Source organism: Eulemur rufifrons, chromosome 28 (assembly GCF_041146395.1).
Source record: "Eulemur rufifrons isolate Redbay chromosome 28, OSU_ERuf_1, whole genome shotgun sequence".
Lineage (NCBI taxonomy): Eukaryota > Metazoa > Chordata > Mammalia > Primates > Lemuridae > Eulemur > Eulemur rufifrons.
In genome coordinates this window covers 58,591,447-58,608,560 of record NC_091010.1, presented here as the reverse complement: position 1 = coordinate 58,608,560, position 17,114 = coordinate 58,591,447, and the positions used below count along the sequence as shown (strand labels likewise).

Sequence of the window (17,114 nt, the reverse complement as noted above, 5' to 3'; positions counted from 1 at the left end):
CTCACATAACTAATGTTCTGGGAAATTATGCTTTATTCAAAACCATATATAGTACTTCCAGACTACAAATTCCTTCAGGATAGAAAATACATACTTTTTCTCATTCAACACAGACTTTAGCAAGTTGCTAAGCACATATGATAATTACCTAAGAATTCAATTGATTTAATTCTTGCAGATGTAAGTAATCCATGAGGTACATGCACTGTTAATTTCATTAATTAAAGCAGGCTTTTATTATTTATGTAGCAGGAAAACAAAGAGTTATTCTCTTTCCACTGCACCCATTAGCTATTACATAGTATAACAGTAAAATAATCTTAGACAAGTACATTTCAGATATGTTCTTTCTCTCTGTGGTCTATATTTAAGCACATAAAACTATTCAAGACATGCTATATGATATTTTAAGGTGAAATAATTGCTAAATTATCTAACAGATTGACTGGACATGTATCAGAATATAGGCTTAACAAATTCAAAGTCAGTAAAAGTAAATTACCTGAAGAAGGTGACAAAAAACTGCACAAGATCCATGATTGTATTGTGTTGTGAGAATGCAATCTGAAAAATCAAAATAAAAAAAGTTTGAAACTTACTGAATGTATGTTCTTCTCTAAAACCTGAGGTGAGGTGATGCTTCATGGCATTTGTAAATATAATATTTCTACATCATAAAGACATTTGGATCACCATATTAAAAATCAAATATATGATGGAATTAAAACTTTATCTAGAATACCTAAAATATTCAAATACTAATAATGGTCTTGTATAGACTAGGAAATCACATGGTTAAAAAACTATTCAAAAATTACTTCAAGAGTGTATGCTAAAAGTTTCATGTAAAATGCTATGATAGATTAAATGTGCCTAACTAAAACATGCAAATTATTTCTCCATCTATTAATGATTATATTTTTGATTAATACAATTGATAATTGCTTGTAAAACAAAAATATAAATTTCAACTCCATTAAAGAAACTGGGGAATTTTTCCCTATATATCCTCATCTAGGGAAACTGCATGCATATATACAAATATTTGGTTACACATCATTCAAAGAGTAAAATATGTTATATTTAAAACATCATGTTAATGAGAAATTAGTTTTGAAAAGTAAAACCAGCCAATAAGTTAAAGTTGTTCCCAATTTCTGTTAACATTACAGAAATCATACTGTAACACCTTCTTGAGTAAGTATTTTATAGTGTATTAGTCAATAATATACTCTCTAAATAGAAAATAAATGATTTTAAAATGCAGCTTATTACTTATTTGCCCTGTATATTTTGATCACCTAGTCTATTTGTGTCTCAGTTTTCCCATATGTGAATGGAAATAATAAAATCATTAATCTCATGATGTTAGAGAAAAAATTAACTAAATTAATAGAAATTTAATATTTACCATAACATTGGCATATAATAATCATAACATAATAAATATAATTAAACTTTTGTATCATGTTTAAATGACATTGTCAACATAAGTGAGTTTTCCCATACAGCTGAAGTTAAACCATTAAAATATCTAGATGTCTTTTTCTCTTAATAATCTTTTATGAAAATCATCCAAAAATACGTAACAGAATTCCCACTTCTAGTCAAAATGGACTAACAGGAATGAGTGTTCTCTCTTGCCTTAAACAACTACAAAACTGGACAAAATGTATGAAACAACTAATTTCAGACATTGGACAAGTGGCAGTGGACAGTAATCCTTGAGCGATGGCTTAAGTACATTTTATGTTAACAATAAATCTAACACATTTTGAGAGAAAGAAAAGAAAAGACAAGACAAGACAAGACAAAGTAATGAGTTCTACAATTATCCCAGCTTTCAATGCAAGGAAAGAACACTAAGGAATTTAAATAGAATTTTAAAATAAGCAGTATCAGTATTTCTTATATAATATAATGAATTACAGTCAGCTGAGAAGATGGTTACTTTGTGGCATATACATGCAAGCTTAAATATAGTAGCATTCATTTCCAGCAAGCTTGTAAGCAATTGAATTATAGAGCACTTATATAGAGACTAAAGAAAGATAATTGGTACAGGAGATTGGTTATATGTGAAATTATCTTAAAAGATTTTTTAAAAGCATCTTTTAATGTGGAAAAGAATGAATTTTCTCTCCAGGTGATTGTCCATAAGAAAGTGGTAGAAATGGAGCTTATCAAACAAAATTGTCAACAAGAACTTAAATTCATGGTGAGAGAATTCTTGATACATCAATTAATAACTAACAGGATAATCTTCAAAGGATAATTATTTTGAAGTCATAAAAAAGAAAATTAGTTTGATTAAGAAAAATTGGAATAGGAAATTACCCTTACACAGTGTTGATAAATATATAAATGAAAAGGGGGTAAAGGAGCCTATGCAAAGGCTTGAATAAATTAGCAAATATGTAGAAAAGAGAACAGATAAAGTCACAAATAAATATAACATAAAACTAAAAAAATAAAATGAAGTATATAAGCAATTGCACTAAATGTGAACAGACTCAATCACAATTGAAACACAAATATGTTTACAGTATATTAAAAGGTATAATTCAGCTTTATGTTTTTAACATAAAGAAAACACATCTAGAACAGTGACACATTTTTATTGAAAATATAAAGTATTGTAAAATGATATTATAGGCACTTAAAAATTACAACAACAACAACAAGGTGTATAGGATAACATTAATAGCACAGTGAAATTCAGAGTCAAAACCCGGTCAAATAAAACATGGGGACAAATAAGATATTACAATAATAAACCTATATGCACCAAAAACATAGTCCAAATAAGTAAAATCACAATTTCTGGAGAAACAAAAAGAATTTGATAATGGCAAATTTATGGAAGAAATTATTAATATGCATATTTATTTCAGAACTTATATCTATTCAGTTATTTAAATCATGAAATAATACTCAAAGAAATATTGATTAATCAAGTTCTGTTCTAGTTGCTGGTGACACCATTGTGAATTTTAAAAAAGTTCCTGTTCTTATGGAGTTTGCTTTCTAACAGCAGGAGAGTGAAAATAACCAAATAAACTCATAAGTGTATATCACAATTTTTACAGTGATAAGTGTTTTGAGGAAAACAAAGAGATGATATAAAATAAAAGAATTGTGGCTAATTTGGATCAGGTGGATATAGATGGTCTCACTATAGAGGTGAAATATGAGCTGATATCCAAATAATAAGAAGTTTAAAATGACACAAAAGTTCTGTTGATAGAGGTTTACCAGGTATAAAGATGATGCTTGGGCTACACATGTTTAAGGGAAATCACAGAGCTGGAGTATTGTGAGCAAGGGACAGACTAGTTGAAAATAAATTCAGATTAGCAAGCAGAAACCAAGTCACCTAGGTCCTTAGCCAAGATATAAGGTTTGAAATATATTATAAGGGCAATGGGAACCTATGGAAGGTTTTGAGCTATGGAGTGATATGATCTAAGATGCTTTCAGCTGTTTCTTTTTCTCAAAAGAAGACATACAAATTGCCAACAAGTATAATAATAAAAATGTTTAAAATCACAAACCATCAGAAAAATGTTAGAACTAATAAACTCAGTCAAGTTGTAGGTAGGATACAAAATCAACATACAAAAAGTACTGCAATTCATATATTAACAATGAAGTATCTAAAACAGAAATTAAGTAAACAATCACATTTACAATTAAAAATACTTAAAAGAATAAATTTAACCAAAGAAGTGAAGATTTATACCTGGAAAACTATAAAAAATTGATGAAAGAAATTGAAGATGCCAAAAATAAATGGAAAGATATCCTATATTCATGGATTGGAAGAATTAATATTATTAAAATGTCCATACTACCAAAAGTGTTCTACAGATTCAATGTATTTTTTTTTTATTTTTATTTTTTATTTTATTTTTTTTTTTTTTTTGAGACAGAGTTTCACTTTGTTGCCCAGGCTAGAGTGAGTGCCGTGGCATCAGCCTAGCTCACAGCAACCTCAAACTCCTGGGCTCAAGCGATCCTCCTGCCTCAGCCTCCCGAGTAGCTGGGACTACAGGCATGCGCCACTATGCCCGGCTAATTTTTCTATACATATATTTTTAGTTGTCCATATAATTTCTTTCTATTTTTAGTAGAGACGGGGTCTCGCTCTTGCTCAGGCTGGTCTCGAACTCCTGACCTTGAGCGATCCACCCGCCTCGGCCTCCCAGAGTGCTAGGATTACAGGCGTGAGCCACCGCGCCCGGCCTACAGATTCAATGTAATTCCTATCAAAATTCCAATGACATTTTTCACAAGAATAGGGGAAAAAAATCTAAAATTCAAATAAAACCACAAAAGACACCAAATATCCAAAAGAATCTTGAGAAAAAGGAACAATACTGGAGGCATCATACTTTCTGATTTCAAACTATATTACAAAGCTGTGATAATCAAAACGGTATGGTGACGGTACAAAAATAGATATCAATGGAGCAGAATATAGACCCCAGAAATAAACCCACACATAAAGGTCAACTGATCTTTGACTCAGATGCCAGGAATAAACAATGAGGAAGAGATAGTATCTTCAATAAAATATATTTGGAAAACTGGATATTCACATACAGAAGATAAAACTGGATTTGTGTTTTATATCATATATAAAAATCAACTCAAAATGGATTAACTATTTAAATATAAGAACTGAAACTAGACAAAATATAGAGAATAAGCTCCTTGACATTGGTCTTATCAATAATTTTTTGGATACAGTACCAAAGCACAGGCAAGAAAAGCAAAAATGAACAGATGGGACTGCATCAAACTAAAAAGCTTCTGCACAGCAAAGGAAATAATCAACAAAATGAAAATGCAACCTACAGCATGGAAGAAAATATTTGCAAACTATCTATTCAATAAGGGGTTAACATCCAAAATATATAAGGAAATCATAGAACTCAATAACTAAAAAACAACCCAATTAAAAAATTTGCAAAAGACCTAAATAGACATTTCTCCAAAGAAGACATGCAAATGGCCAACAGGCATATAAAATGGTGCTCAACATCACTAACTGTCAGAGAAATGCAAATTAAAGCCACAAAGAGATATCACCTCACAACTGTTAGGATAGCTATTATCAAAAATATAAGAGATAAAAATTGTTGGAATGGATTTGGAGCAAAGAGAACTCTTGCACACCATCTGTGAAAATGTAAATTGTTAGAGTCATTATGGGAAACAGTGTGGAGGTTCCTCCAAAAATTAAAAATAAAACTATCGATGATCCAGCAATCTCACTAGGTATATATTTGAAGGAAATGAAATCAGTATCTCAGAGATATGTGTACTCTTGTGCTCTTTTCAGCATTATTCCCAATAGCTAAGATATGGAAACAAGCTAAGTGTCCATGGATAGATGAATGCATTAAAAATTATGATACACACACACACACACACACACACAATGGAATACTTTTCAGCCTTAAAAAAAGAAAATTTGGCCATTGTGACAACATGGATAAACCTGACGGACATTATGGTAACTAAATAAATCTGTCACAGAAAGACAAATACTACACATCATTTATATGTGTAATCTAAAAAAGTTGAACTTATTGAAAGAGAGCAGAATAGTGGTTTTTTAGGATTTAAAATTTCAATTAAAATAATTTTACTACTTCAAGTATAATAACTGAAAATTTATTATAGTCCTATAAATAAACACATATATGCTTTAATATAATATATTCCTTAAGACAAATGTAATGATTTTAATAAAGAATAAGAATTAGGCTTTACACATCTTGACTATACCAATTATTTTCCACATTGTATTACTTTGGGGGAGTGGAGTAGTTCAACCTCATTACACAAATTTTGATTTGGCTTACAGAAGAGATTACTAATATGTCCTCAAAAGGAAATACAATTTAGAAAGTTAATTTCTAACCATTAAATATTCATGAACATTATAAAGTAACTATGTAATGGTTTAAAAATAAAATATAATTAGATAACCAAGAAATAAAAGATAGAAAACAATTAAAAATATAACAATCATATCAATTTTAGTTACTATTTACTAAGGTCTATAGATGAGGCCATTTTCCCTTCAATCATAATTTGAACAAAACAACTACAACCTGATGAATATTTCTATATAGATCTTAGGAAATAAAATTATATATCTTCAATATCAAACTTTTAAAATCCTATATGGAAATATTTCTGGCATTTTTTCTGACTGTATCAGGATCTAAATCAATCATACTGCAATGAAGAAATAAATGTCTCAAATTAATCTCCATATCAAAGTTTACTGAGTAGTAATTTATACTAATACTTCTTAATCAGTTAAGTAATTACTTTAATTTAGGTGTTAAATCAACCTTATAAACAAGAAGAAAAATTGTTTCCAGTAAAAATGATTTTAAAAATCACTCACTCTTCCCACAAATGATCATATAGCAATTAATATAAATAAAACTTGCAAACACTTCTAGTCACAGAGCATAAGCTGTAATTTATTAATTTAAGGGGAAGGTATAATTTATGAATTACAATTTTGAAACATAAAAGTCTTGAACAGGGGTTGGCACATATATGCTATTCAAATGCCTCATGTAAATTCAATCTAATCAATCAGTCATAAAGAAACAAATAAATGAGAAAATCCCAGCATCTCAACACATAGGCTTTTCTTTCATGAAAGCATAAATTAATAACATAAACCTTGACTACTTCAAGATAGAATGAATTCAATTGTTTTCTTAAAAAAATCTGAAGTCTTCAGCAGCCTACTATTAACCATAAAAAAAAGAAACATACAACATATATACAAGATAGGATTAGAAATCAATGATGAGAGGTAGTGGGTCTTAAAGAGGTAACTTAAATATTGCTAATCCTAAATTATTAAAGATTTAATTATTTTCATATATACTAAAGCAAAAATAATATTACTAAAACAGCAAATAATTTCAAATGGAGTTGTAAGGAAAGAGACAGCCATTATCACAGACATTCATAACCTTTTTTAATCAAGAGTTAATACATGCATTATTCAAGTCAACAAATGCATATATACCATCACTTTGGACAAAAACAGGACTCTTTTTGTAATGAAAATACTCAATGGTCATTAGGAGTAAATACTCTTAACACTTACCTGTATTTTAATAGGCCAGGAAAAGTTGCTGACATACACATAGAATGTAATATTAGGATTGCTTCTGAAGTTAAATTTTTCATAGGAAAAACTATCTCTGTATTCCTTTATATTAGTCTTGGAAATTATAGGAATCTCCTCCCCAGATATTGTTCCAGCTAAAATGTAAACAATAATGACAAATTTAAATAATTCATATTAGGAAACATATCTTTATGAACTTAAAAATACTACATTTAGTTTAATTTTTTAATAATTGCTCTTATAAAAATGTAATTATCAAAATATACTTATGTTTAAATTTTAAACGAAAAATAAAGAAAATAAGTTTGCAATATAATGGAAATAGAATTAGCATAAAATCATTTTTAATAATACTACAACTGATTAAGTGCTGTGTACTAGGCACTGGCTTAGAGACTTTATATTCTTTTCTATAATAATAACAATTCTATCCCAGAGGTGTTACCATGTCTACTTTTCAAATTAGAACCTGAGCCTCAGAAAGATTAAAGCATTTGCCCCAAGTTTTTAGCTACCAAGCAGAAACTCCTTTGAACTCAAGTACATATCGCCCTGGAAACTGAGCTCTTCTTTCTACTTGCTACTTCACAGAGCATCTAAAAACAAGTCAGATCTTATTTTCATGTGTCTCAATCCAATTAAAGATGGAAAAGAATCAATTTATTTGTCTAACCACAAATTGAACCATTACTACTTTAAATAAATCAGATGGAGGTCATAATTTAAAACATGAACTAAATGCTCAATTAGTTAAACACATATTGGGCACACAATAAATATTTAATGAAGTTAAACATATGGAAAAAAGCATTTCCAACAGTCTTACCAAGACCTCCGCTTTAATAAACAGTAAAAATAATTAGAATTGGTATACTGAGGCTGGGAGGGGTGGCTCATGCCTGTAAACCTTAGCACTCTGGAAGGCCGAGGAGGGAGGATAGCTTGAGGTCAGGAGTTCAAGTCCAGTCTGAGCAAGAGCAAGACCTAGTCTCTACTAAAAATAGAAAAAATTAGCCAGGCGTGGTGGTGTGCACCTGTAGTCCCAGCTACTCAGGAGGCTGAGGCAGGAGAATTGCTTGAGCCCAGGCCTTTGAGGTTGCTGTGAGCTAGGCTGACACCATGGCACTCTAGCCTGGGCAACAGAATGAGACTCTGTCTCAAAAAACAAAACAAAACAAACAAACAAACAAACAAAAAGACGTTCTGAGTATTAAAAAAAGAACCTGACCTTAAAATATTATAAATTAATTTAAATAAAATATAAACAATAAAAATAAATTTAAAAATTTAGAAGAATTAGTGTACTGAGTAATTGAATTAATTTTTAGTGACCACCTATTCCAAAATTACCTTGTATGCTTTTTTTAAATGCAGATCCCATGAGCCTATCTCCCAAACTGATAAATCAAAATTTCTGAGATTTGGTTCTGAAAATTTGAAAAAGTATGTGATCTTTTGCATATTAAAATTACTGTTCAAAAGTAATTAGAAATGTTTTATATAGAAATGTATATTTTTTGCAGATACATTTTAAAACTCTTGTAGGGTTTTTTTATTGGTCACAAATAAATTTCAAATTAGTAGGGCAAGATATCATGATTTTTTAATTAATGATACAGTACCAATAATTTATTATATGTTTGGTACTATATTATAAAATATCTGTATATTTGCCTGAACTTCTCATTTTTCACATATAATATAGGTTCTGGAATAGCAAAAGATCTCTTAATCCTTGAATTCTATGTATCCATGATTCTACATTAAAATAGTATGACTTAATTCTCAGAAATAAAACATAAACTTATAAATCCATAAATTTTCTATATTAAAAAAAAGTCTAGCACATTCATGAGAGAGTATACATTTTATATAGAAAATGAAAAGCAATAGATTTTACAAAGACATAAGTATAAAAATCATACATTTCCATAATTCAACATGAAGATTTGAATTCAGTTATATTTTTAAAAAGTCAATAATTCCAATTTATTAACATTATGAAAGACATTATGTATAGGATTTTTAGTCACTCTTAGCACTAAAGCTGACAAGAAAGGGTATATTTCCAGGTTTGAAAATAATAGATAAGTTGTTACTTTTATCAGCATGCACAGAATTCTATTCTTTTATATAAATATTAAGGTTAATAATTAAATTTATAGCTTCAATAGTGAATAAAGTAATTAAAATCTCAGTCTCTTTAGTCAGTAAAGAAGTTATCTATCTTAATTAACATCTCAGCATTTCACATCACTGCCATTTAAAAAAATTTAGTGTATAATATTAGTTACCCACCTAATTTTAACTGAATAAAGGAGTAAGTTAACAAAGTAATGAAGTTTTATCCATTTTTCTGCTTTTTGTTTTTATCAATAATAGCACAAAGATTATGGCATGTGATATTTTTAAAATTTCATTTATTTAATTAACAGCAAAAGGTCATATTAGAACAACTTCCAGATAGGAACACAAGTGAAAGAGACATAACATCAAAATTTTTTTACCTGTTGAGCCAACTGACCATGTAATATTCAGATTAAAGTTGTTTGATGCATTAATTGATATATCCAAATTTTTGTTCGACTACCAAGAAAGAAAAGATTAAAGTTAAAAAATACAAATTACACTAGATAGATATGATTTAGTCTACTCATTTATGTCCATATTATATTTCTTAATCTATATATTTTGTAAATATTCAATTATGGGTACATGCCATTTATACTTACATTATAATGAAAAAATGTACAATAAATTCAAAGGTAGATTTAAATTTCTCATTTATCTTCTCTTTTAATTTGGCCTTTTGCATATAAGCCACAGGCTACTGTAATTTAATATTTTTATTTTTATTCTCTTTGCTTACTTGTAATTAATATTTAAATGATATGGGTTTGGATTAGTCCAAAATAATTTTATAGCAATATAAGATTGTTTCATTGAAAGACTTCTTGTTAGGTGCAAACATATTTTCTAGTGGAAAAATGCTTTAAATACATAAATTAAAACTTTCAGGGAAAAACAATGAACCTACTCTGGTGAAAAGGGCTAATCACATTATTTAAACAACTAAACAGAGGAACACTGAAGAATTTAATATGATGTCATTAAAGCTGCTTTTTGTCATTCATTAGAGTACAGACTCCATTTTATTTCAGGGAAACAAATGTCTGGGAGATTTCGTTAAATGTTATTCGTTATTTTCTTACTCCAAGAGGTGAGGAACAGAAAGTAGGAATGACTATATTTAAAAACCATGTGCAAAGGCAAAGAATTATAGTCATATTGAAAAAACCGGGAGGGGTGGGGGAGAAAAAAAAAGAGAAAACCTAGCTTCAGACATTTAGTGTATTCTGCTTTGTTTTAAATATACAAAGACCTGTAGAAAAATCTATACCGCTAAGCAAAACCTAGCTACTGAGTAACAGAGAGAAAGAGAGAAAAAGGGAATATTAATTCCTTGGTATTACTATTTTTTTGTAACTATGATGAACCAAGTAAGCCAATAGAAAATATATCCCCAATATTCTGAGTGGCTCTTAGGAGAAAATAAATATGCAAGCAATCAAATTCCCCATTTTTGACATAACAGTATACGGGGGAAAGTAACGGAAGGATATGGCCCTTCCGTCATATATAGCAGTAGAAAGGAGCACCATAAAAAGTCAAAGGCTCCTGGATGATGTGTGACTGAGGCTTAGTGTACATCCCATTTGAATGATGTACAATAAGCCCCCATCTTATACCTCCAAATAATATCCACTCTTTTTTTTAAATTTCAGAATATCACGGGGGTACAAATGGTTAGGTTACATATATTGCCTTTCCCCCGCCCAAGTCAGAGCTACAAGCGCGTCCACCCCCCAGACAGTGTGTAAGGCTCTTAATGATTTCCCTACATGGAGGACAGCTTAGCCTCTATGAGGAACTATTAACAGTGTTCCAAATCCATCAGATGATATTCTCCTCACAGTTTCCTAAAAGCAAATATGATTTCAAGAAGAATGATAATCTTGAAAGAGCGTGGAAAATAAAATTTGTTATAATAAGTTTTAATGATTGTCATAAATATTTTTCAGGGTTGTACTCATTCATATTGCAGAGATAACATCTGAGAATTTGAAGTAATCCAAGAAAAATAAAGCCATAGAATTTAAATATATACCGTAAGTCAGAAGGATACTACATTATCCATCATAGACATATTCACAAATGGCCATGAGTGTAAGAAGGAAGTTAGCATGTTTTGAATTCATGGGCTTTATTTTTAAATAAGCATACTCTGAGTTGAAATGTGTAATTATAAGCATAAATTCTTTTATAAGAATAGAGAGAAATTATGTATAATCTAAATTATAGGACTTTGCAAAATATGACATATCAAACTCAAAAATTCTCTAAATCACAAGGATACCTAAGTTTTGTGAAAAGAAAAAATTAACAAAATTAGTCTTTTCTGCAAAAGCCCTACAACAATTCTGAGAAGAGAAAAATCACAATGAAAGATGACAGAAAAGTTGTATCCGTTGAAACTAGTATAATTACACCGTAAAAGATAATGATCTCTCCTCACCTGTTCTGGGTTTGCTATAAAGTTTATGGCAGTGTGGTGGCGATCATCTTCCTGTAATAAGCTGAAGGTAAACTGATAGTCAATCAAAAGGCTGTCTGTGGGGAACAAAAAAAGTAGAATCCTGATACGTACTTTAAAAAACTGTCTGAAAAACAAAAGTTAGGTGAAAATATATTGCACGTTAGTATTGAAAATGATTATCAATAAATACTAATGGCCTATTCAATACTAGCAAAATATAAATATTTGTCATCAAAAAAATGCAAAACATATATATGGAAGAAGTCCTAATTCTTTAAAAATGATATTTATTAATTCTGATATTATTATAAAAATGCTAAAAAATGGAAATTCTGGAAACTGTACAAAGGAGAATAAAATATTAGTTATCCATGATCATATAACTAGAGAGAAATACTGTTAACATTTCAGTGTATTTTATTCCTGTTAAAATTCTGTAGACATAAAGATAGACATTTTCATAAAACTTCGTAACTTTCATAAATCAAAATTCTTTGAAAACATGAACTTTAATGGCTAAATATTTCATCATACACCGTAATGCATTTACTTTTTTGTTTTCTATTGTGGGCACTTATACTTTTAGTGATTTTAAAATAATTCTGTGGTAAACATTATTCTACACATGTGACCTTTATTTACATTGATATTAATAAAAGGAATTCAGGGGAAATTCATTTTTAATTTTATCTATACACAATGCTGAAACTAAGATGAAACATTTAAATGCTGTAGTTCATGAGTGGTTATGCACGATACATGAGGGTGAAACATGGCTCATAATGTTAAACTGCTACCTTTATAAAAATATTTTAAATTATTTTAAATAAATAGAGATGACTTTTATCTTTTGGATACATACCTTTCATGTTATGCCCTCAGCCACTAAAAACTATTAATATAAAATGTAAAGATGGGATTACTATAACTGGATTTATTGTAAAAACTAGCAAGGCATCATTCATGTTGCTTACTTGTGTACTTTATAAGGTCCTCCCTATATATTTTTTGTATAATTTAGTAAGGCAACATTTTCTCTTTCTAAGAATTTATAGGCACCCTTATATCTGACAGTGAGAATTATGCAAGAGGTCATATTTCCAATTTTCATCTGACTACCAAAAGTGCAAAGAAAAATTCAATGTACTAGTGTTATTCTAGGCACTGGAGATAGAGATAACAATAAAAGATAAAAATCTCTGTCCTCAGGCAACTTATATTCTATTGGATGGACATAAGAAATTAATAATTTAAGTATATAGCATATCAGATGATGATAAGTCTCCTGGAGAATAATAACCCAGTGAAAGAAGAGAGAAATTGCTGTCAGAGTAGGAGTATGCTTGTAATTTTGCAAGGAACATTTAAAGATCAAAGATAGTAAGAGAAAAATGTATTCTAGGCAGAGAGAACAAATACAAAAACCTCAAAGCAAGAACAAAGCTTCACTGTGATTCTCGTAGAGGCCCTGGCAACAGTGCAGGCAAGAGGAGATGGAGGCTAGCGTAAGAGAGTGAAGGTCTTGAGAAGTGGTCAGATACAGGCAATGTATTTGGACGGTACAGAAAACAGGATTAGCTATATAAATGGATGTAGCCTTTGTAAGAAAGAAAAGCAAAGGGGTTTTTTGTTTGTTTGTTTGTTTGTTTGTTTGTTTGTTTTTGTCCTAAGACCAAGTGAAAGTCACCATTTACTGAGATGGAGATTCAGTTTTATTGTTGGGGGAATAATTAGGAGCTTAGTTTTGAAGATGTTAAGTTTGAGAAACTTATTGAATAACTAGATGTTTAGTCAAGCTCAGGAGCATGTGTAGTAGGTAACAACTTGTAAATCATGAGCATTTAAATGAGATTTAAAGCCATGAAGGCAGGAAATCACCTTTGTAGATAGGTCCAAGGGACAAACCCTGAGGTATACCAATCTTAAATGATCATCCTGAGGAAAAAACAGCAAAGGAGACTGGGAAGGGGCAACCTCGGAGATAAGAAGGAACCCAAAATTTAGTGTTATGTAAATATTGTGTTTAAAAGAGTAGCAGTAATAGTCAAATGCAGTTAGCAGAGTTTCAGAAGAAGGGCTGCAAACTTGAGAAAAGATAATATCTATTTAGAATGAAGGAAAAATATCAGTAAGGAAAAGCAACCCCTTCAAAACTATTTTCACAAATTCGTCTGCACAAGTATCTTTATTTTTTTCAGGATTGAAATTTAGCATAAGAAATCAGGAGTGTACGGCCTTTCGAGGTAGGGACTGGGTGACTTAGGACACCAGAGCAATCCTGAGTAAAGGCTGCAATGCCCCAGATCTAGGGACATTTTTCTGCCTTTATAGACTCCAGTCTTTGCCACAAACACACCCCACCAAATTCTTGACCAGGCATTCATGCTTGACTTCTCTCTTCTTATTTTTTCTTATTTATTGGAGTTGAAAGTACCAGACCAGTACAATGTATCCTGTGTGTGGTAATAATCAATCCTAATGTCAGCTGGGCTAAAAAAATATAAGGCTGAATCCTAGAACAAAATTAGCAGGAGTATTGCTCAATTCAAGTGATAAGAGTACCGTTCAGTGAATGTGAATTACTACAAATTAAAGAAAGAAAATCTAGACTTCTACATAAAATACTTCCTTGTAAAGTTGTTTAGAATGAAAGTCTTCTAGAAGCCAACTACACAATTTTCCACTTAACCAGCAGATTATATATTTCTCCCCAGAATTTCAAAAATAATGTTGGGGTATTCTTAAGAGATTACAAAGGAATAATTACCTGGCAACTTAAAACATGTAACTGAATGCTGAAATATGCTCTGAACTTCCTAAGTAGGCTATAGGACATAAAACATTAAAATTTAAAATATGTCTCAAAAGTTTATGTAAATATACATAATTTGGAAAGTTTTCATGCTGCATTAATGAACCACTCTATTACAATATAAAGAAGAGATGTCATGATTGACAATAAATCAATGCAAATAATTTTTTTGCTTATTTGATAAATACAAAGAAATGACAAAGTAACGGGAGGAATAAATATGATCAAGACAGGTAAGAGAGCTTCATATTTAGATTGCAGAAGTAGCATGTTTTTATGCTAATTGGAAACATATTAGTAGGAAAGAAAAACTGATGAGACAGGAGAGGAAGGAGAGATTTTAGAGCTATCTCCTCAGGTAGGTAAATGGTGATGAGATCTAGTGCAAAAAAATACAAAGATTAGGTATACTCAAGAGTGCAGACAGGAAATCACATTATGCGTAGAGTAGGTTAGAAGTGCGGTGGCAGGATTATATAGTAGCTGTCTTGATTTTTTCTATTTTTCTCAGTAAAATTGGAAAGGCAATCACTGAAAAGGAAAATGGGGAGATGTGAGGAGAGAGGAAAGATATAAAATAGTCATCAAAAACAGGGAAAGTAAAGAGACTAGGGAAATATAGTTATGAGACAAGTGAGTATGAATCTGAAGTGAGATTGGTTAGCATAATTTGATATTTTTCTATAGCTGAGTGTTCAGAACAAGCTGAGAATTCAATTTATCTTGTATTAGAGTATTGTCAAGTATAGAGGATGAAGTAAAGGAAGGGCAAGGATTTGAGGATATATGCATCAGAGAATATTATCTATAATACTAGTTCAAAACTGTATTCTTAACAGAGCATAGGCACTTCCAAATTAAGATCTCTACATTTCACTTTCACACCCACATATATTTTAAGGTGATTGTCACATATATTTTAATAATATCACATTCAGTTGTTTATTCAATAAACATTGACTGAGTTCCAACTATAAAATACATACCAAAAAGCAAGTACTGGTAAAAAAAAAAAAAAAAAAAGATAAAATGCACATTTTTTACTCTCAAAGAACAAGCAGTTTAATAAGAAAGGTAATTAGAACAAATAATTTTTTGAAATCAACAATAAAATATTATATTACAAGAATTAGGACAACACCAAGTACAAAAAGATGAAAAGAATGGGAAACAGTACAAGTTAGCCTAGATGGACATGGAAGGCTCACTAGAAGAAGAAATACTTAAGGTGAGCTTTGAAAATTGAGCAGGAGTTAAGCAAAAAAGATGTGAAAGAGACAGTTAAGGCAGAAGGATAAACAGGTCCAAAAAAATGAAGGAGATTAAGAACATGTTATATTTAGGGGAATCCACATGGCTCCATTTTGGCACACAGGATATATGTGAGGAGAAGTCAGGAGGTGAAGATAATGAGAGACTTACAGCTCTAGATGAATAACATGGAGTGAGTGTGTGTTCCACCCTATCATTCCTGCCAATTACAACTAAAACTCCGGGATAAAATATACAAAACTACCAGAAGACTCTGTATGGTGGAGAAAAGAAGATGGACTGGCTAGAGACCACGGGACTCAAGCAGGTAACCCAGTGGTGAGTGCCCTCGTTTTAGCGGGTTTTGTTAGCTTCTTTGTTTTTGACGCCTGTATATCCCCACCTGAGTGCTAGAGCACCTGCAACCTGGAAACACTAACAAACTCAGATGTAATAAAAAGCCCTTAGAAAATCCTGCTGCTGTGAGAGACTGTGAGATGGAGACCCGTAGACCATACCCATCGTGTACTAACATGAGCAGAGGTAAAGCCTATATTGCAGTAGGAAACTATAGGTGAAGCTGTTTTGATTATCACTGTTGTGCTCTAAAGCCACCACAAATAATGTTCCTCCCCATCCTTACAAGATACAGAGATTGTGAGTGGAGTATAGTCACTATTGTTGCCCTGGGCTAAGTGAACTTCAGCAAAGAAGCAGTACCCCTCCCCCTGCTCAATGAGAGAGTTGGTTATAATAACAGACAAATTGCCAGGGACAAAGAGGGACATTACATAATGATAAAAAGGTCAGTTCATCAAGAAACATAACAATCCTGAATGTACATGCACTGAAAAATGGAGATTTAAAATACATGAAGCAACGGACAGAACTAAAGAAAAAACAGACAAATCAATGATTATAATTGGGGACTTTCACATTCTCTCTTTAAAACTACTTAGAGCTATCAGAAAATATGGAAGGATATAAAATAAATGAACAACACCATTAACCAACAACAGCAGAATACCCATTATTGGTGAATGTTCCAAATACGCTTGAAAAACAAATATTGTCTGGTGATGTTGGAAAAAGTGTTACATAAATGTTGATTACATCCAGCTAAATCTGTAGATTCATTTATTTTACCCTTACTGTATCATTAAATTTATAAGCATGGGGGTAAAATCATAAAATTATTAATATATACTAGTAAACTGATTTAACAGTGAAAAAACAACAATGATAACTCATCTTCAGCAAACAGTACTTATCCAGGTGGA

General features: G+C 30.8%; 1 protein-coding gene across 1 annotated transcript in view; it reads right to left on the bottom strand.

The window, feature by feature from the left end:
• Positions 1-17,114, bottom strand: part of ATRNL1 (attractin like 1) — a 563,691-nt gene that overhangs the window by 336,737 nt on the left and 209,840 nt on the right. The window contains exons 22-25 of the mRNA XM_069459886.1: positions 11,751-11,845; positions 9,682-9,760; positions 7,151-7,308; positions 503-564 (exon numbers count right to left, since the gene is read on the bottom strand). Coding sequence (XP_069315987.1) covers positions 503-564; positions 7,151-7,308; positions 9,682-9,760; positions 11,751-11,845 — 394 coding nt within the window. The remainder of the gene's footprint in view (positions 1-502; positions 565-7,150; positions 7,309-9,681; positions 9,761-11,750; positions 11,846-17,114) is intronic.